We start from the raw sequence: 26,128 nt of genomic DNA, 5'->3' as shown, positions 1-26,128 counted from the left end.
CACTCGTGCTCTCTCTCAAATAAAAAAGAAGAGAAAGAAAGAAATAGACCCAAACAAATATGGCCAACTGATTTTTGACAATGATGCAAAAGCAATTCAAAGGAGAAAGGACGGTTGTTTCAACAATAGTGTTGGAACAATTGCATATCCATATACAAAAAAACACACACATCAACCTTAACCTCATATATTATATGAAAAATAGCACAAAATAGACCATAAATCTAAATATAAACTATAAAACTTCTAGGGAAAAAAACAGCAGAAACCTTTAAATATGACCTGTGTTAGACACAGTTTTAAGATATGATACCAAAAGCATGACGCATTTTTTTAAAAAAAAGATAAACTGGACTTCATCAGAATATAAAACTTTTGCTCTGAAAAAAATCACTGTTATGAGAACAACAACAAAAAAAGCAAATCACACATCCAACAAAGGACTTGTATCTAGAATATATAATGAACTCTCAAAACTCAACAGTAAGAAAACAACCAACCAAATTAAAAAAAAAAATGGGCAAAAAATCTAGAGACACTTAACCATACAGGATATATGAAGGGCAAATAAGCACATGAAAATATGTTCAGCATCATTAGCCATTAGAGAAATGCAAATTAAAACCACAATGAGGGGCACCTGGGTGGCTCAGTCGTTAAGCGTCTGCCTTCGGCTCAGGTCATGATCCCAGGGTCCTGGGATCGAGTCCCGCATCGGGCTCCCTGCTCTGCGGGAAGCCTGCTTCTCCCTCTCCCACTCCCCCTGCTTGTGTTCCCTCTCTCGCTGTGTCTCTCTCTGTCAAATAAACAAATAAAATCTTAAAACAAACAAACAAACCACAATGAGATACCACTACTCACGTAACAGAATGGCTAAAATTAAAAGATATGGTATATTGACAATATCAAGTGCTAGCAAGGATGTGGAACAACTGGAAATCTCATACTTTGCTGGTGGGAATGAAAATGGTACAGCCACTCTGGAAAGTAGTTTGGCAGTTTCTTATAGCTAAACATACACCTCCCATATAATTCAACAATCTCTCTCCTAGGCACTGACCCTGGAGAAATGAAAGCTCACAGTCACACAAAAACCTATATATGAATGTTTATAAGTGGCTTTATTCATAACTGCTCCAAACTGGAAACAACTTAAATGTTCTTCAGTGGGTGAATGAATAAAGAAACTACGGTACCTCCACACAACGGCACACCACTCAGCAATAAAAAGCAACTAACTACTGCTGGACACAACAACGTGAATGAATCTCAGAGGCATTATGCTGAATAAAAGAAGCCAGTCTTAAAAGCTGTATTACTCCATTTTCCATTTATATCACATTCTTAAAACAAAAAATACAGAGATAGAGAAAATAGTTAAGTGCTTTTCAAGATAGGGGTGGGGGTAAGGGTGTAACTAGAATGGAGTATCATAATGTAACTTGTATCATCATTTGTACTAATTGTGGCAGCTACATACATCCATATGCATGTTAAAATTCACTGAACTGTACAGGGACACCTGGGTGGCTCAGTCGGTTGGGTGTCCGACTCTTGGTTTCAGCTCAGGTCATGATCTCAGGGTCGTGGGATCGAGTCTGGTGTCAGGCTTGTGCTCAGTGCATTCAACTTGAGATTTTCTCTCTTTCTCCCTCTCCCTGCTCGTGCTCTCTCTCTCTCTTAAATAAATTTTTTAAAAATTCACTGAACTGTAGACACACACAAAGTAAAAATTACCTTTTGATAAGTTTTTAAAACTTCAGCTACTACCATGTGGGTCATGACTTCCAATTCTAGACCTCTTACTCTGCCCTATCTTAAGCCCCCAACTCATACATCTAACTTCTCTTAAATATAGCATTATCACCTCAAATTTAGTATCTCCAAAAATGAATTCATTACATTCCCCCTCAAATTTCAAGTGAATGAAACCCACCATTCACCCAATCATCTAAGCCAGAAACATGAGTATCATCTTTGAACGAGTTTTTTTATTTAAATTCAATTAGCCAACATATAGCACATCATTAGCTTTTGATGTGTTCAGTGATTCATGAGTTGCGTATTACATCCAGTGTTCATCACATCACGTGCCCTCCTTAATGCCCATAAGTTTTGTAGGTACTACATAACTAGGGAAATAACTTGATCTATAGCACTGCTGTATCTCCAGGACCTCCAACTGTGTCTAGCATGAAGCAAGCACTCTGCAAGTATTCTTGTTGAGCAAATAAACTATGGCACCTCCTTCATTTAAGCTGATAATCAATCAAGTCCAGTTGATTCTTTCATCGTATCTATCCATCTCCACTGCCACCCTCTTATTTCAGCCCTCATAATCTCTCACCTCGTTGATGCTGCTCCTAACAATGACATGTGTCATTTTGCCCTGCCCACCTTCACACACACATCTCTTTCTGGGAACTGCCCTTTACTGATCTGCAATTCATCTACTAACTTATTCCCTCCCTCTGCTATGGTTGATCTCCACTAGGGTAAGTTACCTAACCCAAGCTGACATGATGACAAACCTTATCCAAACCCTACTCCAGAGTATAACTGATTTGTCCAGGGGTGGATACCAGACCTAAATTAGGCCAGAGTTAATCTTACCCGTGGGCATACAGATTTGAAAACAAAACGACTGAGTTGGTATCCACCTCTGGGCCCCTGAACTACAAGATGTACAATTCAACTGTTGTGAGTAGCTATGCTCCACTATTTGAACTGAATAGTAGAGGAAAGTAATGTTTTAGATCAGAAAAGAATGAAATAGACATGCAGAAAGAAGCAGATATAAAAAATGAAAGCCAACCAAGGTACCAAACATACATACTACCTGCATGTAGTTCCCTAAATGTATCAAGCTCCCTCATAACTTCAGCCTTTATAATTTCTGTATCCTCTGCCTGAAACAATGATAGTACCTCCTCCAAGAATTGTTCCATCCTCCTCAAGTCTGAGATGGAGTTCTTCCTCTGTACTCCAATAGTATCCTGGCAGAACTTTTTCATAATAATTAATGGTTTACTTATACCATAGAGTATAATCTGGTAAAGACTATGTCTTATATCTCTAAGTAAACTATATCCCTCAGTATTTTACCTGACCCATAGTAGGTGCTCACAATATAATCAGGGATGAAAAGACAGAACACAGACAGGAGGGGAAGAAAGAAGTATCTAAATAATATCTAACAGTACTTCAGCCTCAGAATATAAAGTGACTGGAAAGTTAACAGAAAGGAGATTTATTACTAGTCTGGACTTCAGTCTTTAAGATGGGAACAAAGAATAATCACAAGGTAACACAATATTCTGAGTAAAGAAATGAATGCACTAATTAACTAGTACATGATTAATATCAGAAGTAACAACGAGGCATGAAGTAAATTTTTAGAGCAAAAAAGTACAGACAGGCATTATTTTGAAAAAAAATAATTTTTGTTCAATATTGTCTTTCTCCCACCGAACATTCAAAAATTCAAGCAGCCAAGTCTTTTGTGGTTAGGATGGAAAGTGACAGCAAAAAAGCAGACAAATCTGTTCCAAATATTTGAGTTTGAAAAATCTGGCCCCTTAACAAAAGACACAGAAAGGATTCATATCATTAAAAATATTCATTCAGGATAAAAAAATTAGTAAGAACAAATCTCCTCCATGTACTCCTACTCTAGACTAGAAAAGAATTACCCTGGTCAGGAACAATATAGAAATCTTCTAGGATGATCAGCTGGTTTGTTTCCCAGGCAAGGCCTCTCATACAGGAAAATCCAATGGTTCAGGGCCCAGTCTTCAGCTGGGCAGGTCAGAAACCAAGTCTTTAAAGAAGATATGTCTTCAAAGTGGGTAAGACTCAAAGAGACTGACTTATGTCACTATAGCTCTATTTCACCTGCAAACTTCATAGCAAAGTATACACATTATTGACAAACATAAGGAGGTCCTGTCTTTCCTATTTAGGGGCAAACACGGGCTGTCCTTCTAATTCCTGGTATGGAGAAGACTGCTAATTTTAAAAGCAAACAAAAACCCCATTAGATTAGTAAACCAAAGTTTATAACCAGGCTCCACTGGTTGCCCATCCAATCCCTTCTTTCACACTAACAGAACCCTGATTTTATTTTAGGTGTTTTAGGTTGGTTCTCTCCCTAGCCTTAGGAAGTGAACCTTAATAAACAAATCATAATAACCACAATTGCAATTCCATTAATTGGTTTAAGAAAGGTTACATGCTTTGCTTTGGCCAACGGGATGTGAAGCAAATGGGGGGTGGGAGAGAGATGGATTTCAGGTAAGTTTTCTTAGTCTTAAAAATGGACCCACGAAGTCCTGTTGTTTCACTAGCCTCTGAACAATGATGTGTGCAGATATACATGTTGAAGGTATGGTAGTTCTCTTGCAGCTCTGTAAGGACAAGTCAGAAAACAACCACCAATATGCTGAAAATGGCAGAGCAGAAAGATGGAAAGAAATTGAGTCCTTGGTGATGCTGCTGAGCCTATAATTATATTCTCTATAATCACCATACCACCAGAATTCTCTATTATGTGAACTTATAAATTCCCTTCATATCTCAGTCATTCTAAATTGGATCTTTGGTAATTCTAACTATTCTGCTACAACAGCAAATAACTCTGACCAGGGAAAAGATTACATAGGATCTAATCAAATGTAAATTTTAACAGAAAATTCTCATTTCCTCTAGAAATTTCAAATTTAATAAATCTGGGGCAGGAGTACTGAGTTTAGATGCTAAAATCTTTTTTTACTTACCAGTTTTTCAAAACCTTGCAATGGCTCCCTTGTGGCTTTTAAGATATAATCCAAACTCTTTAGCATGGCACACAAAATGCTTCATTAACTGATGAGTGATTAACTGTCCATTCTTTTTAGCAACTTTCTAACTCACCCTAGGTTCCAGGAATAGAGAATTCTTACAGACGCTAGAATGCACCATATAGTCTCCTATCTTCACCTACTGGCAAATGCTATTTTCTCTATTGGACCCCTAACTCATACTTACCCTTCAGTGTTCAACTTGCATTCTCCTCTCCTTCCTGTCTATTCCCCAACTGTATTATCACTGTTAGGTTAGGAATCTCTCTCCTATATTAAACTTTGACCTCCCACAGAACAGGAACTATCCCCAGCATGTATCACAATGTTTGATACAGAATAAGCACTAAAAAAAAATAATAATAATAAATCTTTGTGATTAACTATACTTGGAGGCAGTCCTAAGTTCTTTCTTTTACAATATTGGATGCAGACTTATAAAAATATATCCGTCATCACAGAAAGTTCTATTGAACAGCACTACTCTAAAGGGTCATAAAGTTACAAAATAAAGATGAAATAATACGGTTTTTTCAGAAAATTCATGCCACGTGACAAATGTTTATTAAGAAAACTGGACCAAGGATACAAAAAGTGTAAGAGATAGCTCTGTTCCCAATAACATTCTTGGTCTGAGCACAGACTACTACCTAAATGCTTTACAATAACCATAAACGATATTTACACCAAGTTCTTTCCTAATCAAAATGGCAAGTTCCCTAAAATAAAATCTTTAGTGAGCAAATCATCCCACAATTTTCAATTTTTTACATGTCATTCAAGTTAATATAGACTAATACATGAGTATAATTTTGGTTAAAGTATTTAATATAGTGCAAGGCACATAATAAATATTCAATAAATGTATGCTGAATCTGAATGTATTGTAATGCAGCTGAATAAAATATTTTTCCAAGTTTTATATCTTTATATACTGTAAGAGCCAAGGGCAGGCTGATTCAAGGTGGGCCACTTTAACATAAAGATCATCTTGAGTTAAAAAGCAATCAAAACCCAGCAAATTCAGGAAAAGTGCTTTACCTCATCTCAACTGCCTAAAAAGAATTTAGATCTAAGAGAATCTACTATAAGAACAGAGCTATCCCCACAGATAACTACATTATTATATAAACTAAGTATGGTATGGGGAGGAACCTAACAAGACCTGTTTGATCAAAGTCCTCTGTGTCCCACTGTGTCTGACTGGCCCAGCAAACATTTGTTTACTAAATATTTACTCTTTTTCATCTTCCTGTGAAGGACATTTCTTCCCTTTGAGGCCCCAGACCCCTTCCCCTCCCCCTTAGTTCAGAATGACATATATACCTTATTATGATGCCTCTCTTTGAAATTTCCATGTCTATACGGATTTTCCATACTTAGTTTACCAAATTTGATTTTCTCCTGTTAATCTGTCTCATGTCAATTTGATTCTTAGTCTGGGAAGAAGGATCTTGATGGGGTCAGGAATTTTTGTTCCCTGACAATACATACAGAAAGGACATTTCAATACCATAGACTCATCTGAGGATAGTAAAACCATTTTGTTTTAGAATAGAATTAGGGTCAAAGCTATATCTTTATCATATCTGATATATCCTATTAATTACTAATATATCCTATTAATTACATGAAATAATTTTACAAAAGACACTTCATTTGAAAATTGCTGAACCATGGAACTACCATGCAATAATTTCAGGCATTCTAATAGTAAAGATGACATTTTCAATGTTACTTATTCCTTCAACTTATTAAAAGATTAAGGGTGGTTTAGGAAGAAACAAAACCAAACCAAACCCAGCGTGTTCATCTTTAGTTTAAAAACATGACCAGCTTACTTTATATCTTGGTAAGACATAAAAGATCCTTATGAAACTTCTTTAAAGAACCAGTTCTTTTGATGGATGCTACTTAGGGATGAATGAAAGAAAATCATGACTCTTGGGGAGCCTGGGTGGCTCAGTTGGTTAAGTGCATCTGCCTTAGGCTCAGGTCGTGATCTTGGGGTCTTGGGATGGAGGTCTGCTACGGGCTAGCTGCTCAGCGGAGAGTCTGCTACTACCTCTCCCTCCCTGCTCCTCACCCACTCCCCTCCCCCACCGCTTATGCTATCTCTCTCTAATAAATAAATAAAATCTTTCAAGAAAAGAAAAGAAAATCATGACTCTTAGAACACTCTGAATCTGGAAAAAATTAAGTTAACCTATTTTCTCCAGAAAGTCAAATAAAACCTGAATATAAGAAATCTATGAAAATGGGGAGGGGAGGTTGCAGAACACATTTATAATGTTAAGTTTCTGGTTACTGAGATTCTTTTATTATTTATTCATTTATTTATTTGAGAGAGAAAGAGACGGGCACGTGTGCATCCACACACACATGGGAGGAGGGGCAGAGGGAGAGACAGAGAGGGAGAGAATCTCAAGCAGTCTGCGCTGAGCATGGAGCCCAACACTGGGCTCAATCCCATGACCCCAAGATCATGACCTGAGCCAAAACCAAGAGTTGGATATTTAACCGAGACTGAGTGACCCAGGCGCCCCAACTACTGAGTTTCTTTGAAGACATACAACTTATACTAAAGATGTTCCCAATTTACAGAACTATATTCCAGACATCCTTGAGGACAAAAGTCTAGCAATTTTTAAAAGATTACTTTCTCCTTTCAGCACCTCACACATTTCATGGCTCTATCATTAACCTTCTACTATCATGAGTACATGTATGTATTTTTATTAAAACTACCATATAGGGGTACCTGGGTGGCTCAGTCAGTTAAGAGTTGGACTCTTGGTTTCAGCTCAGGTCACGATCTCGGGGGATCATGGGATTGAGCCATGAGGCTGGCTCCATGCTGGGTGTGGAGCCTGCTTAAGATGCCCTCTCACCCTCTCTTTCTGCCCCTCCCCCCCAAAGAAACCTAACACATACCACAAATAAGCATGATTATATTACATATGAGGAAACCATGAGGTAGTATTGAGTATCACAAACTTGCAAAAGCAGAAATCTATAATCTAGAGGGTACATGAAATATTTAAAGTTTTCTAAGAAAAAAAACTAGATATACTTAGATGAAAAATTTGACAGTGTTAAAATAATTTACCAGTTTAACTTGGGGAAAGCATTACTATATATCAAAATATGCTATATAAAAAAACATTAAAAAGAAAATTATGTTTAACACTATTTAAATCCCTTTTTAAAAAAATCAGAAATTAGAATCTATTTCCTAAATATTTATTTTTCTTCATTGCACATTCTGATTTATGAATTTAGGATTATAAGTGGCATATCTGAAATATACTTGGCTTTTTAAAGTAACTGATCTGCGGGCGCCTGGGTGGCACACTGATCTGCAGGAGAGTGTCCAAATTAAACCAGTTTAAATGATTTAATCTTTTAAAATTTTGTTATTTAAAATATATGATTGGATTAATAACGGAAGACAGCTTCATCAGAGGAACTTCAATCAGTATTTTAAATTTCAAGCACCTTGTGCAATAGGCAAAGAACGGGCACCCGGAGGATAGGCACAAACTAATTAAAAGAATAAAAACGTCCCTTAAATTGGAAAGAACTAGTCACAAAAGGAATTCTGCTGACAGCAAAAATCCTACATAGCTTTCTCTGGCTTCCTTCTTCAGCAACAAGGATGGAAACAAAACTGTGAAAGCAGACAACCTTGGAAACAAATTTTTGGGCTGATGTACTGCAGTGCAGGGCTAAAAGGACTTGTAACATTAATTTGTCTTAAAGCCCAGGGGAAGCAGAATCCCAAAGCTCAAATAAGGGTAAACTACAAAGGAACCCAGAAGAATGGATATAAACCATGGAGTTAAATAAATTACATTTAAAAGCAAAATTCTAGGGGTGCCTGGGTGGCTCAGTCATTAAGCGTCTGCCTTCGGCTCAGGTCATGGTCCCTGGGTCCTGGGATCGAGTCCTGCATCGGGCTCCCTGCTCTGCGGGAGGCCTGCTTCTCCCTCTCCCACTACCCCTGCTTGTGTTCCCTCTCTCACTATGTCTCTGTCAAATAAATAAATAAAATCTTTAAAAAAAAAAAAAAAAGCAGGGGCGCCTGGGTGGCTCAGTCGTTAAGCGGCTGCCTTCGGCTCAGGTCATGATCTCAGAGTCCTGGGATCGAGCCCCGCATCGGGCTCCTCGCTCTGCGGGAGGCCTGCTTCTCCCTCTCCCACTCCCCCTGCTTGTGTTCCCTCTCTTGCTGTGTCTATCTCTGTCAAATGAATAAATAAAATCTTAAAAAAAAAAAAAAAAGCAAAATTCTATGCAAAAGGTAAAAACTTATCTCTGGATAGTTATTCATTTAATATATGATCACCGTGCATATAATATGGGCCCAAAATGATGCAATGTCACTAGTTAGCTAGTGTCTCTAGCCAGAAATTTCAGAACAAATTATTTCTGCTCATTCTTTTCCTTTCCCAGATATTCTAGTAATCAAGTCCTTTATATTTTACCTCAAAAATGTCTTCCTTGTATAACCTCATTGGTCCTACTGTCACTTCCTTACTCTTTTCATCGTCTCTTAACTAGTATCTCCTCACTGCAGTCCATTTTATGCACTGATACCAGAGTTATCTTCCTGCAAATGTTATTAATGCATAAAACAAGTACTACTGAGTGCTTACTAGGTGCCAGGGCTGTGCTAAGGATACAGCAGTGGAAAAGAGAATGAACTTGTCATGAAACTTGTTTTCCAGTAGGAAAGACAGATACTCTAAAACAGAGTAACAAGATATACAGTAAGATAGTGATAATTACAACAGAGACAGAATATAAAAGGGGCACAAAATAAGAAGGGGGACATTAAAAAGGGGTATGGGGCACCTCCTTGCTGTAATTTCTCATTATGGCCTTCACTATTTGTCCATTCTGCCAACTCCCCACTTGACCATTCCCAAATACTCTACCTTAAGCCAGTAAGAACAGGAGAAAACATCCACAACTGGAAGAGAAGCATTATCTAACTTAACCTGTCCAATTCTAATCTTTATATTTGCCACTCTAGTTAAGAATCCCTAATATTTTCAGTAAATATTGCAGGAATATATGGGCAGAAAAATGACTGAGACCAATATTCTGCTGCATGAAAAAAATTTGTTTTTAATTAACATCAACTGTATTACTGTACATTTAATAATCAGGAAAGGCAGGGGCACTTGGGTGGCTCAGTTGGTTAAGCATCTGACTCTTGATTTTGGCTCAGATCATGATCTCAAGGTTGTGAGGAGCCCCGCATTGGGCTCCATGCTGAGCATGGAACGGCTTAATATTCTCTTTCTCTCCCTCTCCCTTTGCCCCTCCACCCCCCACTCACGCTCTCTCTCTCTAAAATAATAGTAATAATATAATAATAATAATAATAATAATAATAATAATAAAATGATCAGGAAAGCCATGGAGAGATGCTAATATTAGTTTACATTTAAGGCAATTTTTCAAATAATAAACATATAAGAAAATGACAGTCAAATCACAGCATATAACTGGTACCCATTTTTAACACGTTGCCATGAAAAATAAGGGGAAAAAAATCAAAGACCAAAAATGCACACAACTTAAAAAAAAAACTCAACTACCGCAAGAAGCCACTAAACTCTTGCCTACTTGTTGCTTTGACATAATCCTTAGCAATTTAAGATCTCTTAACATCTAACTTGCTACTTCAAAGAAAAGATATAGTTTTCAAATCTCAGTTTAGACTTAATTCCATTTCTGTCTCATTTATTCAGTGACAGCAATATATGAAGAGTGAAAATTCAAGTTTCTACTACAGTTGTCTACTAGCTGTAGACACTTGAGAAAGTCTTTTTATCTTGAGCAAGTCTTTTTTCTCTCATCTGTAAAATGACATGGTATTTGCTATACAGATTAAATGAGGTAATATATGTTAAAGTCATCTGCCTTTGTGAAACAGAACATATGCAAATGTAAGGTACCAGTTACTCAATACATGCTTCATCAAAGACAATAATTTTACATGACCTCTTATTTTTTTTTACGTTTTATTTATTTATTTATTTATTTATTTATTTTGATGTAGTGTTCCATGATTTATTGTTTGCATATAACACCCAGTGTTCCCTTCAATACGTGCTCTCTTTAATCCCCATCACCAGGCTAACCCATCCCCCCACCCCCGCCCCTCTATAACTCTCAGTTTGTTTCTCAGAGTCCACATTCTCTCATGGTTCGTCCCCTCCTTCCATTCCCCCCCCTTCATTTTTCCCTTCCTATTTTTTTTTTTAACATATAATGTATTATTTGTTTCAGAGGTACAGGTCTGTGATTCATCAGTCTTACACAATTCACAGCGCTCACCATAGTACATGACCTCTTATACTCACATTCAATGAAATATGGATATATATATATATATATATATATATATGTAAATACAGTGACAGTCTGAACTGATGGGAGGACAGAAAGAAGTGTACATCCCTTACCCTTAAGATAGTTAAACTATCTATATTAGGAAAACATTTCTAGAAAGTTCATAAACAATACAAGTTTCATATTAGGAATACAGGCAATAAGCACTATAGCACATGAGGCAAAAGACTGATAACTGTGAACCAAAATAAGACATAAGCTGGACTTTAATGATTGATTAGAAAGGATTAAAGAGGTAACTCGAAGATAAGTGGCAAGTTTATTCCAGACAGAGTGAATGTCATGATCAAAGGGGTATAGCATTAATAATAAAAAGCATTACAAAGTCTGATTTAGATAAAGTAGAAAGTTTCTTAATAAGAATTACAGGGAAAAGAAATAAGAATTACAGGGAGTAAGGCCTGAGAAGGTAGGTGAGATCAGGTCCTGTCAAGCTAAGAATTTTTTAGCTAAGAAAATTACTATGGCAGCCAGATAAGAGTGAGGGCAGATGATAGTGAGTCAGAGAAAACAGTATATTTGTTCATTCATTCAGCAAATATTTATAGATCTACTAAGTTCTAGGCATATTTTAGATGCTGGAAAACAGTCAGTAAACTTGTAGGGGTTACACTTATCAAGAAAGATTGACAATAACCCAAACAAAACAAAGTAAAGTATCTCAAAAAATGATATCTACTCTCAGGACAGAAATGGTAATTGGATGGAGTCTGAACATGGTAGAGGCTGAAATGGAAGACCAGTGAGAAGACTGAGAGGAAAGGCCAGTATTATACACATGTGTGGCAGCAGAGGTATATGGGAAATCTCTGTATCTTCCGCTCATTTTTTTTTTTAAGATTTTATTTATTTATTTGACAGAGAGAGACACAGCGAGAGAGGAGTGGGAGGGGAGAAGCAGGCTTCCCACAGAGCAGGGAGCCCGATGCGGGGCTCGATCCCAGGACTCTGGGATCATGACCTGAGCTGAAGGCAGATGCTTAACGACTGAGCCACCCAGGCGCCCCTGTATTTTCCCCTCATTTTGTCATGAACCTAAAAGTGATCTAAAAAATAAGGTCTATTTTACTTTTTTTTAAAGATTTATTTATTGGGCGCCTGGGTGGCTCAGTTGGTTAAGCGACTGCCTTCGGCTCAGGTCATGATCCTGGAGTCCCGGGATCGAGTCCCGCATCGGGCTCCCTGCTCGGCAGGGAGTCTGCTTCTCCCTCTGGCCCTCCCCCGTCTCATGTGCTCTCTCTCATTCTCTCTCTCTCAAATAAATTAATTAATTAATTAATTAATTAATTAAAAAAAGAGTTATTTATTTATTTTAGAGAAAGAAGGAGAGCACAAGCAGAAGGGGCAGAGGGAAAGAGAATCTCAAGCAGACTCCGCACTGAGCATGGAGCCTGATGCAGGGCTCAAACCTCACAACCCTGATATCACTACCTGAGCTGAAACCAGGAGTTGGACACTTAACCAACTGCACCTCCCAAGTGCCCCTAAAGTCTATTTTTTTAAGATTTTATTTATTTATTTATTTAGAGAGAGCATGCACGTGCACGAGCAGGGGGAGGGGTGGAGGGAGAGGGAAAAAGAGAATCCCAAGCAGACTCCATGCTGCCCTGAGCATGGAACCCCACACGAGGCTCAATCTCACAACCACAAGATCATGACCTGAGCCAAAATCAAGAGTCAGATGCTCAACCGACTGAGCCACCCAGGTGCCCTCTTAAAATCTATTTAAAAAAAAAAAAGAAGGTTGGGGATTAAGCAGTGTTTATATTACCAAGGGCTCTATAAGCTTAGTGAAAGACTTTTAACTTTATTCTAAGTCTACTGATGCCTATTGTAGGGTTCTAAGATTAGGGGTGATATGATCTGATGAAGTTTATTTAAGATTGCTATGGGCACTTACAAAATCAAAGCATGAGTAGTAGGAGGAAGACTGGTCTGCTACAGGCAGAGATTCCAGTGTGATAAAGAGAAATTAGCAAAATTTTTATCTATTGTGTGAACTGGCTTGATGGTATAAAACAGGAGTTAGCGGGATGCCTGGGTGGCTCAGTCGTTAAGAGTCTGCCTTCGGCTCAGGTCATGATCCCAGGGTCCTGGGATCGAGCCCCGCGTTGGGCTCCCTGCTAGGCGGGGAGCCTGCTTCTCCCTCTGTCACTCCCCCTGCTTGTGTTCCCTCTCTCGCTGTGACTCTCTCTGTCAAATAAATAAATAAAATCTTTAAAAAAAAAAAAACAAAAAAACAGGAGTTAGCAAATTTTTCTGCGATGAGCCAGACATTAAACATTTTATTTATTTATTTATTTATTTATTTATTTATTTATTTGAGAGAGAGTGAGTGAGAGAGAGAGAGGAGCAGGGTGAGGGAGAAGCAGACTCCCCACTGAGCAGGGAGCCTGACATGGGGCTCAATCCGGGGACTCCAGGATCACGACTTGAACCGAAGGCAGACACCCAACCCACTGAGCCAGCCAGGCGCCCCAGTATTAAACATTTTAGTCTCAGTAATAACTACAGAATTCTGCTCTTGTAACATGAAAGCAGACATAGACAAAACATAAGCAAGTGAGTATGGCTATGTCTCAATAAAATTTTATTTACAAAAACAGGTGGTAGGCCAGGTTTAGCCTGCAGGCCACAGTTCACCAGCTCCTGATAGAGAAGATGGCTTATGGACAAAAAAAGGGAGGGGGGGGAAGAAAAAGGAAAAAACTACCAGTAGCAAATGCTTCTAATATAAAGATGACACTGTCTTTTCCAATATTTATACTAGTAATTTTATCTTCATGTCTTTATTGTATACTAGAACTTTCCAAACAACTGTGAAAAAAAGTGGTAACAGGAGAAATCATTATCATGTTTCTGTTTTAATAGAAGTGGCTGCTATATTTCTTTGTTCAATATAATGCTTAGATGTTGGATTTGGTGACTAGTCTTTATTATATTTAAAGTACATTTTTCTATTTGATGATGTTTTTAATGGCTGCTCAGTTTTATAAAATGCTATTTCAGAATATAATGATACAATATGGTTTTTAAATTTTTTTCTTAAAGATTTTATTTGTTTATTTGAGAGAGAGAGAGAGAGCAAGAGCGGAGGGGGAAGAGGCAAAGGGAGAAGCAGACTCCCCGCTGAGTGGGGAGACAGACACGGGGCTGGATCCTGGGACTCTGGGATCATGACCTGAGCTGAAGGCAGACGCTTAACTGACTGAGCCACACAGGCACCCTTAAAATTTTTTCTAAGTTAAAAACTTCTGTTGATTTTCTGATATACCAACATTTTTGCATTCCTGACATAAACTCTACTTGTTATAGTACATTATCAGTGATTATTTATTTATTAAATATTTTATTTATTTATTTGAGAGAGAGAGCACGAGCGGGGGTGTGAAGAGCAGAGAGAAAGAGGGAGAAGCAGACTCCCTGCTGAGCAGGAGAGTCCAACGCGGGGCCTGATCCCAGGACCCAGAGATCACGACTTAGCCGAAGGCAGACGCTTAACCAACTGAGCCACCCAGGCGTCCCCGGTGATTATTTGTATTTAACTATAAGTTTTACTCACTTACTTTGACTCACTTTTCTTTCTATACCTCCTGCCTTCTTCACATTTATTTTTTACTTTGCTGGGAGAGAGGACTCAAGTTTGTTTCTCCCAACAGCTTTGTTACACTTGGGGTACTATACTTTCTGAGTCCTTGAATATCTGAAATTAGCAGTTATTTTTCCTGATTATACTTGAATGATGGTTTACCATTAATTACAGTGATACCAAGCAATAGCACTGACATATATCAAAGAAGCATATTTTAACTTTTACTAATTACTTGTATGATTTTAAGTAATAAGGTTAAGACAAAGTTAAGAAAAGATATAAACATAGAACTTTTAAATAGCATAGAAACACAAAGATTTCCTTTATAACTCATAATTCAAGAGATTCATACATCTGGTTTTTCATAAAAACAGGATGTATCCACATGCATCAAAAACAATTTTTACATGGAAAATATGAATTAAGTTATAAAATTCAAAGCTGATATTCACACGTCCTTGGGAAAAAACACTGCCTGAGAAAATTGATTTGTTATTATATGCTATAAAATCTATTTCTATGAAATATTTATCTAGTGGCCTACACAAAAGTTCAGATCAACTATTTAAAAGACAAATTATAACAACTTCCCTTTATTACAAATTCTTTTTAAACTAATACTAAGTTGGTTTTCTAATACAAAACAAATAATTACGCCTATGAGAAAACTCACCTTATTAATCTAAAAATACGCTATGAACAAAAGTTAATATAAAGAATAAAGTCCACCCAATTATTCATTAACAATTAAAGAAAAAAAAAAGTAATGATGAAAACACTAATGATGTCATTCCATAGGCACGCTTTTTTTTAAATATAAAATTTATTCTTGCTCTAGAATTTCCTGCCTTGGAGTACGTTTGAAGAAAAGTACTGCTTCTCTACAATAGGGTTCTTTTCATACAGAATACAAAGCACTATTTTTATAACTAACTTATAACTACTCTAAATTATAAACATTTTACATGAAAAACCATGGAGAAGAATAAATACTAAAATAAGACCCCTCAAAATCATTATTGACATAATTAAATACCTAGTAAATCAAAGGAATTAGCTTTAATACTACAGTAGAACCTTGACATGTATGAATTTAATAATATCTCTACCAGAGCAGTACTACTCAGAAGCCTAGCATATAATAATTTGTAATTTTGCTAAAGTGAAAATAGGATGGGGCGCCTGGGTGGCTCAGTTGGTTAAGCGACTGCCTTCAGCTCAGGTCATGATCCTGGAGTCCCGGGATCGAGTCCCGCATCGGGCTCCCTGCTCAGCGGGGAGTCTGCTTCTCCCTCTGACCCTCCCCCCTCTTATGTACTCCCTCTCTCTCTTTCTCGCTCTCTCAAATAAAAATAAATAAAATCTTAAAAAAAAAAAAAAGAAAATAGGATGCCTACCTTTAATAAGAGTAGTATGTACACATAAGTTACTTATCTGGTACTCAGGGCAAAAAGACTATCCACAACTGTATCCTATTATGGCTTTACTGATTTCTATAGTTATCCTATATGAAGTAATAGTTGTGAAGTGAGAGAAAATGCTGGTGCTGGTGTCAAAAGTGAACAGCTAAAGGTGTCTAAGAAAATCATGGTTCTAGGCCACAAAACAAATCTGGGGCAAACCATTTCTTTAAATGTCAAATTTGGAGGCAGCTTGGATCTCTGACATATATGAGTATGTGTGTGTGTAATCAAAAAGTGACCAGTGGAATGATGTCGATTATTGTCTTCTGCCAAACTCAGACTGTCTGGGGAGACAAAATAACTAAATGCAATGCAGTTCTCTGGATTGGATTCTGAAGTAGAATGAGGACATGAATGGAAAAACTAATGAAATCCAAATAAAAATCTGGAGTTTAATAAATAGTAGTGTACCAATGTTGGTTTCTTAGTTTAGACAAATGGACCATAATAAGTAAGATGCAACAATGGATAAAAGTGGGTAAGAGGTATATGAGAATTGGCTGTACTATCTTTGCAATTTTTCTTTAAATCTAAATTTAATCCAGGGGTGCCTGGGTGGCTCAGTTGGTTAAGCGTCTGCCTTTGGCTCAGGTCATGATCCCAGAGTCCTGGGATCGAACCCCGCATCAGGCTCCTTGCTTGGCAGGGAGCCTGCCTCTCCCTCTGCCTGCCGCTCCCCCCATTTGTGCTCTCTCTCTCTCTCACTCGCTATCTCTCTCTGTCAAATAAATAAATAAAATCTTTTTTTTAAATCTAAATTTAATCCAAAATAAAATGCTTACTCCAAAAAATTAACTAGACACAGGAGGAAATGAAATAACATTAGTAAAAACCAAGAAAAAGACAACAAAAACAGACATATTTAGTTATCAGACATAGATTTTTAGATAAATATAGATATAAATATATTTACTACATTTGGGGAGATAAGAGACAAGATTGAGAATACTGACAAAGAACTGGAAACCATAAAAGAATAAAATGGTGTGCATCTGTCAATTGTTTTTAAGTTGAAAGGGGAAAATCAGTATCCATAGAGCAGAAAAACCTGGAGAATACCTTGATTGGTCATCAAAATCACTAATGAATGATGAGACATTGTCTGCTTCTGGTTGTGATGCCCCAAAAAGAAAAAACATACATTTAGGTAACATTCAGACCAGAGATACATACCCTGCATCTAATCATAAAAAAAAAAACCACAAAATTAGGGGCATTCTGCTTATTTTCAAAGGGAGAGAGAGCCTTTATTCTTCAAAACTGTCTAAAAAGGCAGAGAAACTACTTCAAATTGAATGAGAGTAAAAAGATACGACAAGCAATGCAATGCCTCATCCTGATGAGATCTTGGAAACAAAGGGGAAAATTCTACAAAGGAAATTACTGGGTAATTGACAAAATTTGGAAAAGGGTAGATTAGATAAAAGCATTATATCAATGTTAATCTGTTTGAGATTGATAACTGTACTGTGGTTATGTAAAAGAATCTCCTTGTCCTTAAGAAATACACACTAAAAGGGTCGCCTGGGTGGCTCAGTCAGTTAAGTGTCTGCCTTTGGCTCAGGTCATGATCCTGGAGACCTGGGATTGAGCCCCACATCGGGCTCCCTGCTCAGTGGGGAGCCTGCTTTCTCTCTCTTCCTCTGCCACTACCCCCTGCTTGTGCGCTCTCTCTCTGTCAAATAAATAAATAAAATCTTAAAAAAAAAAATGGAACAGGGTATTATACTACGTGAAATGAGTCAGACAGAGAAAGACAAACACTATTTGTTTTCACTGATATGTGGAATCTAAAAGAAAAAACCAACCAACCAAATAAACAAACAGAAACAATTTCACAAATACAGAGAACCAACTGGTGGCTGCCAAAAGGGAGGGGTTTGGGGGATGGGCAAAATAGGTAAAGGAGATCAAGAGGTACATACTTTTAGTTATAAAATAAATAAGTCACGGAGATAGAAAGTACAGTATAGGGAATATAGTCAGTAATACTGTAATAATGTTGTATGGCAACAGATGGTGACTACACTTACCATGGTGAGCAATGAGTAGGTTGTATACCTGAAACTAATATAGCATTGTATGTCAACTGTACTTTAATAATGTAAAAAAAAAAAAAAAAAGGGAAGAAAAAAAAGAAAACCACTCCTAGGCACATCAGTGTAAATCTAGAAAACTAAAAAAAAGGAGAAAAAAGACAGATCACCTTTAAAGAAGCAGCAGACTAACAACTGACTTCTCACCAGAAATAATTCAAGGAGCCAGAAGACAATGAACTATATTTGAAAATGCTGAAAGAAGATAACCGCCAGCCTAGAATTCTACTCCCAGCAAAAATATCCTACAAAAGATAAAGGCAAAATAAGGACATTTTCACATAAAGATAAGTAAATTTGCCACAGGAAGGAAATGATAAAGAGTCTTCTCCAGACAAAAAAAAAGATTATCCCATCTAGAAGAAAGTGAGGAATGAAGGAAGGAAAGAAAATCAATGTAATAATCAAATATATAGGTAAACCTAAATAATGGTGACTACATAAAACAATAATAATGTCTTGTGGAGTTTAAAATACATACACAGGTGAAAAGAATCTAAAGCTCTTGCATTGTCCAAGAAGAAAGTAAAAGTACCAACTGACATCAAACTTAAATTGATAATTGAATCTTTAAGGTAACCACAGAAAGAATTACAAGAATATGTAATTTCCAGGACAAAAAGAAGAGATATGGAATAATAAAAAATGTTTTTGATCAATCTAAAATTAAGCAAGAAAGGAGAAAGGACACAGAACAGGCAGGACAATTAGAAAGTACATTGTAATATGTTATATTTAAATCCAAATATATTATTAGTTGAATTAATGTGGATTAACCAACATCTCCCTTAAGAGAAAAAACCTGTCTGAATGAATAAAAGAAGAAAGCTCAATATATCCTATTAACAGTATAACCATATAGAAATGCTGAAAGTAAAAGAATAGAACAAATCATACTATGCAAACACTAATCAAGAGAAAGTTAGGATAGCTATAGTAATATTAGACAAAGTCAGCTTTCAAACAAAAGACATTATTAGAAATAAAGAGGACATTTCATTATGGTGAAAGTCAAATTCACCAGGAAGATAAAGCAATTCTAAATTTCAATGTATCTAATAAAATAGCTTCTAAATATATAAAGCAAAAACTGTCAGGAACAAGAAGGAGAAACAGACAATTCAATAATCATAGTGTGAGATTTAATCATATCTTTCTCAGTAAATAATTTCTTTAAAATAAAAAAGGATCTAAAATTGAGTACCACCATTAACTAAACTGCACCCAATAATTTCAGAATCCACATTATTTTCAGGTGAATCCAAAACATTCACCAAAATTGATCATATGCTGAACTATAAGGCAAATCTCAAAAACTATCAAAAAAATAAAATAACTTGTAAAATGCAGAAAAACTGGGAAACTGAAAAGATTAAAAGAATAAATATCTATAACCCATTAGCAGAAAACAAATATTTAGTACATCTCTCATCAACATTTCTCCAAAAGAGTATATATACAGTTTGTTTGTTTTGACCTTAATATCCTAAGAATTATCTCCTTTTTCTTAAACCAACCTTTATAAACTTTATTTTAATGACTGTAGAAATCTAAAATTTGTATTTTACTTCCTGTACAACCCTCTGAGGATAGTTTCTATTTTTACAGTCTCATTCCCCAAAGAGTGCCTAGGACTGAAATAATTTCACATGTTAATTCAAAAAGTAAATTTAGGTCTAGAAAGTTTATAATAAGTAGTTCACAGAGGCATTACTCTCTCATGTATTTTAAATAAATATGTTTCCTCCACAAACTTTCCTTTATCTGACTGTTCTTGGTAAGTATTCAAGGGTTCCTACCTCTTAATTAAGAGTATGACAGCCTAGAGGAATGTAAACTTTCTTTTTTTCTAAATTAAATAAACCATTTAATAAATAAATATATAATGCTCTAGCATCAATTCAGATCCCTAATAGAACTTCCCTTTCTAAAATATCACACAAAATAAATGTAACATAGTCACTCACCACTTGATCTGTTTTTACGACTCGATTTCCCTCCAGTAAGAAGCATCTTGAGACTATTCCGAAACATGTTTGTGCTGTTCTAGTACTCAAAAAAACTGTAAAAGAAAATATGGGAAAATATGTTAGAAAACTTGATTTTCTACTCAAAATACTATTAATAATTAATTTTAAATGCACTATCAGGAATTAACTATGTTTAAATATATAGTACAGAAATTTTAACAATATGACAAAAACATCTAATTAATTTAACTTGAATACTATAATACTTTGAGTACCCTAAGAGATAAAGGTAGATATCACTAAGGGTACAAAGAATGTAGTCACCATAGAATAAAGTAACCACAGAATAAAGACACCATAGAATAAAGAACTGGGTAGCTATAAATACAGCCTACCCTTTCACTGACTCTCCTTTTCATGAACAACTTTCCCATAGGCCCAACACACACACCCCCAAAGTTTAAGAGTCTAGAAACTTTCAGAAGGTGCATATTTTCCATTGACTAAGCCAGAATTCCACCTCAAAGACCACTGATATACATGAATGAGTGCCTATCCTCTTTATGTCCCACTTCTATCAAAGGAAAATTCTTCCAGTTGTGCTCTGGATTATGTCCACTCTCACCTCCTCAAAGACTTTTAGCCAAAAACCATCTTCCTTTTCTTTCTCACACAGCTTTAATTTTTTTCTCTCTACTGAATCATCCCAATCATAACATAAACATTGTAGTATGTCCTAACCAAAATAAATAAGCAAGTCCCTCTCTTTTATTCCCACATGGTCCAATTACTGCTCCTATATCCTTACTCTTCCTAGCAAAATTTCTGGAAAGTGTTGTCAGTACTTGGTGCCTCCAGCAGATTGAACAGAATAAACATGGACTAAAACGGAGGTTAACAAAAAATATCCAAACCAAAGCACTGAGAAATAAAGGTTGAAAAAAATGTAAGAGAGAGTAAGAGGTCTATGGAATCCACTGAAAGGTTCTACCATACATATCACTGAAATCCCAGAAGAAAGGAGAAAATAAGAAAGAACCAATATTTGAAATAATAGCAACAAGAATTTCCTAACATAAAGTCACATCTTTAAAGAGCTAGAGGGAAAAAATAAAAAATTTAAATAAGCAACAATCAACAGACAGAAATACCTTTCAACAGAAATTAAGAATGGCAGAAGACAATGGAATGACTTCCTAAAAATTCTGAAAAACAGGCGCCAATGAAGAAATCTATTCACAATTTTAAAATGTTTGAAATAAAAATGAAATAAAGGTGATTTCAGAAAAACAAACAAGAATTTATCAGTAAAAGAAATACTAAAAGGGAGTTCTTCCAACAGAAGGAAAATGATACTAGAAAAAAAGCATGGAAATTCAAAAAGGAAAAGCCATAAAATAGGTAAATGTTGGCAAACATGGATGAACAGTGACCATAAAAATAATTACTAGCTTGTTAAGTTTAAAATATATGTAGATTTAAAATGTGTGAAAACAAGAACAAAAAGATTCAGAACTGGGATAAATGGAGTTAAAGTTTTTAAGATATCTGCATTATGCAGGAAGTGAAGAAGTAATAATCTGCATCTGACTGCAATAACTCAAAATCAATGTAGTGATTTCTAGGATAGCCATTAAAGGTTAACTGAAGTGAGAAAAAGAATAATTAAAATATTTCATTGAACCAAAGAAGGTAAAATGTGAGAGAAAAAGCATAGGGCACATTAATAAAATAAAAACAAATAGTAAGATGGTAGCTTTAAACTCAAATTATAGTTATTGTGTTAAATATTCACTCTACTATAAGACTACTTATGGTCACAGAAAGATTAAATATAAGATGATGAGAAAAAGCATATCATCCAAAAAACAATTAAAAGGAAGCTGTCATATCTATGCCAATATCAGACAAAGTCAACTTACGGCAATAAACACAACAAAAGATAGAGACATTTCTTAATAATTAAAAAGTCAAACCAACAAAAAGATATTATTATACTTCTAAGTATGAATGGACGCAATTAAAAGCTTAAAAATATATAAAGCAAAAATATACAAAACTAATAGAGGATATGGACAAATCCATAATCACATGGAAGACTAACACACCTTTGTCAATAGGTACAAGATCAAGCAGATGAAAAAAAGTTTTTACTAAGATACAAATTTGAACTGCATAATTAACCAACTAGACTTAATATACATAGTGTATTCTTCCAAATAAAAACAGAAAATACAAATTATACACAAAATACATACCAAAATGAACCACAGGCTGAGTCATAAAGCAAGTCTGAATACATTTCAAAGGACTTAAGTCTTTGAGAGTATATTCTCTAACTACAAGGCAATTAAGCTAGAAGTGAATAATTTTTAAAAATTGAGAAATTCCCCTAGTGCTTGAAAATTAAGTGACATACTTCTAAATAACCTATGAGTCAAAAAATAAAAGTATATAAATCACAATGGAAATTTTAAAATATTTACAATAAATTATAATGAAAATATAAATTATGGAAACATAGAGAATGAAACTAAAACAATGCTTGTAAATAAATGTAGAGAAGAATGCATGTATTAGAAGAGAAGGATGAAATCAGTATCTAAGCTTCTATTTCAAAAAGTTCAAAAACAAACAGCAAATCAAGGAAAGCAAAAGGAAAGAAAGAGTAAAGAGTAGAAATGAATGAAATAGAAAACAAATCCCAAACAGATAAAATCAATGAAGCAAAACATTGGATTTCTGAAAAGTAGTATAATTAATAAATCCCTAGCAAAGCTAATCAAAAAAAAAAGAGAGAGAGAGAGACACACACAGAGAAACTGCCAACATCAGAAAGGAATAGGGGACACCATTTCAGATACTAAAGGCTGTTTTAAGTAAGTAGATACTATAACAACTTTACACCAAATTTAATGTTTTACATAAAACAAATTCTTTGAAAAATATGACTTATCAAAACTGACCAAAAATTGAGCAGAAAATATGAAGCAGCCCTATCTCTATTAAAGAAATTGAACTTATCAAAACTCTTCCCAGAAAGAAAACTACAGGGCCAGATTATTTCACTGGTGAAGTTTACTGCTTAAAGGTACAAACGATACCAATTTTACACAGTTTCCTTAATAGAAGGAATACTTCCAAACATATTTTATGGCAGTATGATCTTAATCCCAAAACCTAACAGAAATTACAAGAAAAGAAAATTATAGACCACATACCTCATGAACATAGACTCAAAAATCCTTAATAAAAGACACTGAAAACCATAAAAGTTACTCTAAAAAATTAAAGAAAACTTAAACAAGTAGAGATAAACCATGTTCATAGAGTGGAAAGTTCAATATTGTCAAAATGTTGATTCTCCCTATAATGTCCTAAAGAGACAACAAAACCTCAAATTCTAGCACGCATTTTTTTTGTAGAAATTGAGCAGCTCATTCTAAAATGCATATGGTAATACAAAGAGCTTAGAACATCCAAAGCAATCTTGGAAACTAACAAAAAAGCTGGAGCATTTATATGACCTGAACTCAAGACTCACTCTATATCTCCAGAAATCATGACAGTATGGTTCTCTCATAAGTATCATCAGGCAGATCAATGACACTGAATAGGTAGTCCAGAAAAAGATGTACATTTATACGGTCATTTTTTTGGACCAAACCATAAATGAGTAAAGAGAAGTCTTTTCAACAAGTGGTGGTGGAACAAATATTCACTTTTTAAAAAATTATCCTTAATCTGTGCTTCACCCTGTATGTGAAAATTAATTCAAAATAAATCAAGAGTCAAACAACACATGAACGCTAAAATCATAAAGCTTTGAGAAGAAAACACAAGAGGATATCCTTATTATTTAGAGATAGGCAAAGGATTCTTAGAACACAGAAAGCAATAACCATAAAAGAAAAAATGGATATATTTGGGCTTTATTAAAATTTTTAAAGACATCTGCTCATAAAAAAATAACATCACCAAAATGAATAGGCAAGTCACAAACTGGGAGAAATTATTCACAAAACATGTATCTAACATAGAACTGATATCCCAGATATATTAAGAACACCTACAACCCAACAAAGAGACAATCACATTTTTTTTAATTTTTTTTTTTTTAAGATTTTATTTATTTGAGAGAGAGAGAGAGAGAGAAACAGCATGAGAGGGGAGAGGGTCAGAGGGAGAAGCAGGCTCCCCGCTGAGCCGGGAGCCCGATGTGGGACTCGATCCCAGGACTCCGGGACCATGACCTGAGCCGAAGGCAGTCGCTTAACCAACTGAGCCACCCAGGCGCCCAACAATCACATTTTTTTTTTTTAAAGATTTTATTTATTTATTTGAGAGAGAGAGAATGAGAGACAGAGAGCATGAGAGGGAGGAGGGTCAGAGGGAGAAGCAGACTCCCTGCCGAGCAGGGAGCGCGATGCGGGACTCGATCCCGAGACTCCAGGATCATGACCTGAGCCGAAGGCAGTCGCTTAACCAACTGAGCCACCCAGGCGCCCCAACAATCACATTTTTTAATGGGTGAAAGATTTGGACACTTTTAAAAAGTTTATGAATGGCCAACACACATATTGAAAGAGATTAATACTTTCCCAATTTGTCACTGGGAAAATAGAAATTACAATGAGCTACCACTATACATAAAAGCAAACTTTTGAAAGACTGATAATATCAAATATTGACGAGGATGAAGAGCAAATGAAACTCTTAATATACTGTTTCAGGAGTATAATAGTACAATTGCTTTAGGCAGAAGTCTAGCGGTTTATTATAAAACTAAGCATATTCCTAACATAGGACTCCACACATTACATATTTACCCAGGAGGAATTAAAACATATGTGCATAAAAAGATTAATGTAACAATTTTCATAGCAGCTTTATTTCTAAGAGCCCAAAAGTAGCCCACGTGTCCATCAATAGGAAAATGGATAAACTGTGGGATTTTCATATAGTTGGATACTACTCAGCAATAAAAAGGTATGAGCTATTTGTATATTCAACAACAGATAAATCTCAAAATATAATATGCTGAATAAAAGAACCTTACATAAAAGTGTATGCAGTAATCCATGGTAGAAAAAAAAATCAGAATAATGGCTGTCTCTTGGGGGTAAATGTGAGGATTAACTGAGAAAAGGCACAAGGAAACTTTCCAAGATGATGGTAAATTCTGTATCTGGAAGAAGTTTGGAATACACAGATGTATGCATTTGTCAAAATTCAGCAAATGTTCACATCAGATTTATGAATCATACTCCATATATATTTTACCTCAAAAGAAAAGAATAAACATTGAACTCTACTTAATTACATTCATGCTTAAATATTTAGAAGAAAGCCTACGATGCCTCCAATTCCTTTGAAATGCATCAAAAAATAAGATGAAATCATGGATGGATAGAGGGGTGATAGTAAGGCAGATAGTAATAAAGCAATTACAGCAAAATGTTAACAGTAGATTCTAAGTAGTGGGCATACATGTGTTAACTGTAAAATTATGTTAAATTTTCTATATATTTGAAATTTTTTATGTAAGCTAAAAACACACTCTCACAAAGGAAACTCAAGGTTCAGATCATTTCAACAACGCATTCTACCAGCATTTAAGAAGAAATAATACCAATCTTACACAAATTGTCCCAGACAGTAAAAATAGGGAACACTTCCAAACTTGTTTTTCAAAGACAGCATAAGCTTGATAACAAAAGTCAATATGGTTATTATAAGAAATAAG

General features: G+C 35.6%; 1 protein-coding gene across 10 annotated transcripts in view; it reads right to left on the bottom strand.

Annotated features, from left to right (window-relative positions):
• The window catches only part of TANC2 (tetratricopeptide repeat, ankyrin repeat and coiled-coil containing 2), a 361,538-nt gene that overhangs the window by 279,612 nt on the left and 55,798 nt on the right, over positions 1-26,128 (bottom strand). For all 10 annotated transcript variants that reach the window (XR_010408383.1, XM_064582223.1, XM_064582220.1 and 7 more), the window contains exon 2: positions 20,380-20,474. Coding sequence is in view for 9 of the 10 variants with exons in the window: in XM_064582223.1 (XP_064438293.1) it covers positions 20,380-20,446 (67 nt within the window). In the remaining variant the exon portion in view is untranslated. The remainder of the gene's footprint in view (positions 1-20,379; positions 20,475-26,128) is intronic.

The sequence above is a fragment of the Mirounga angustirostris genome, unplaced genomic scaffold (assembly GCF_029215605.1).
Source record: "Mirounga angustirostris isolate CCGP_5_RB_7025 unplaced genomic scaffold, mMirAng1.0.hap1 SCAF_17, whole genome shotgun sequence".
Lineage (NCBI taxonomy): Eukaryota > Metazoa > Chordata > Mammalia > Carnivora > Phocidae > Mirounga > Mirounga angustirostris.
The sequence above is the reverse complement of the archived record's forward strand: the minus strand, read 5'-3'. Positions and strand labels throughout refer to the sequence as shown.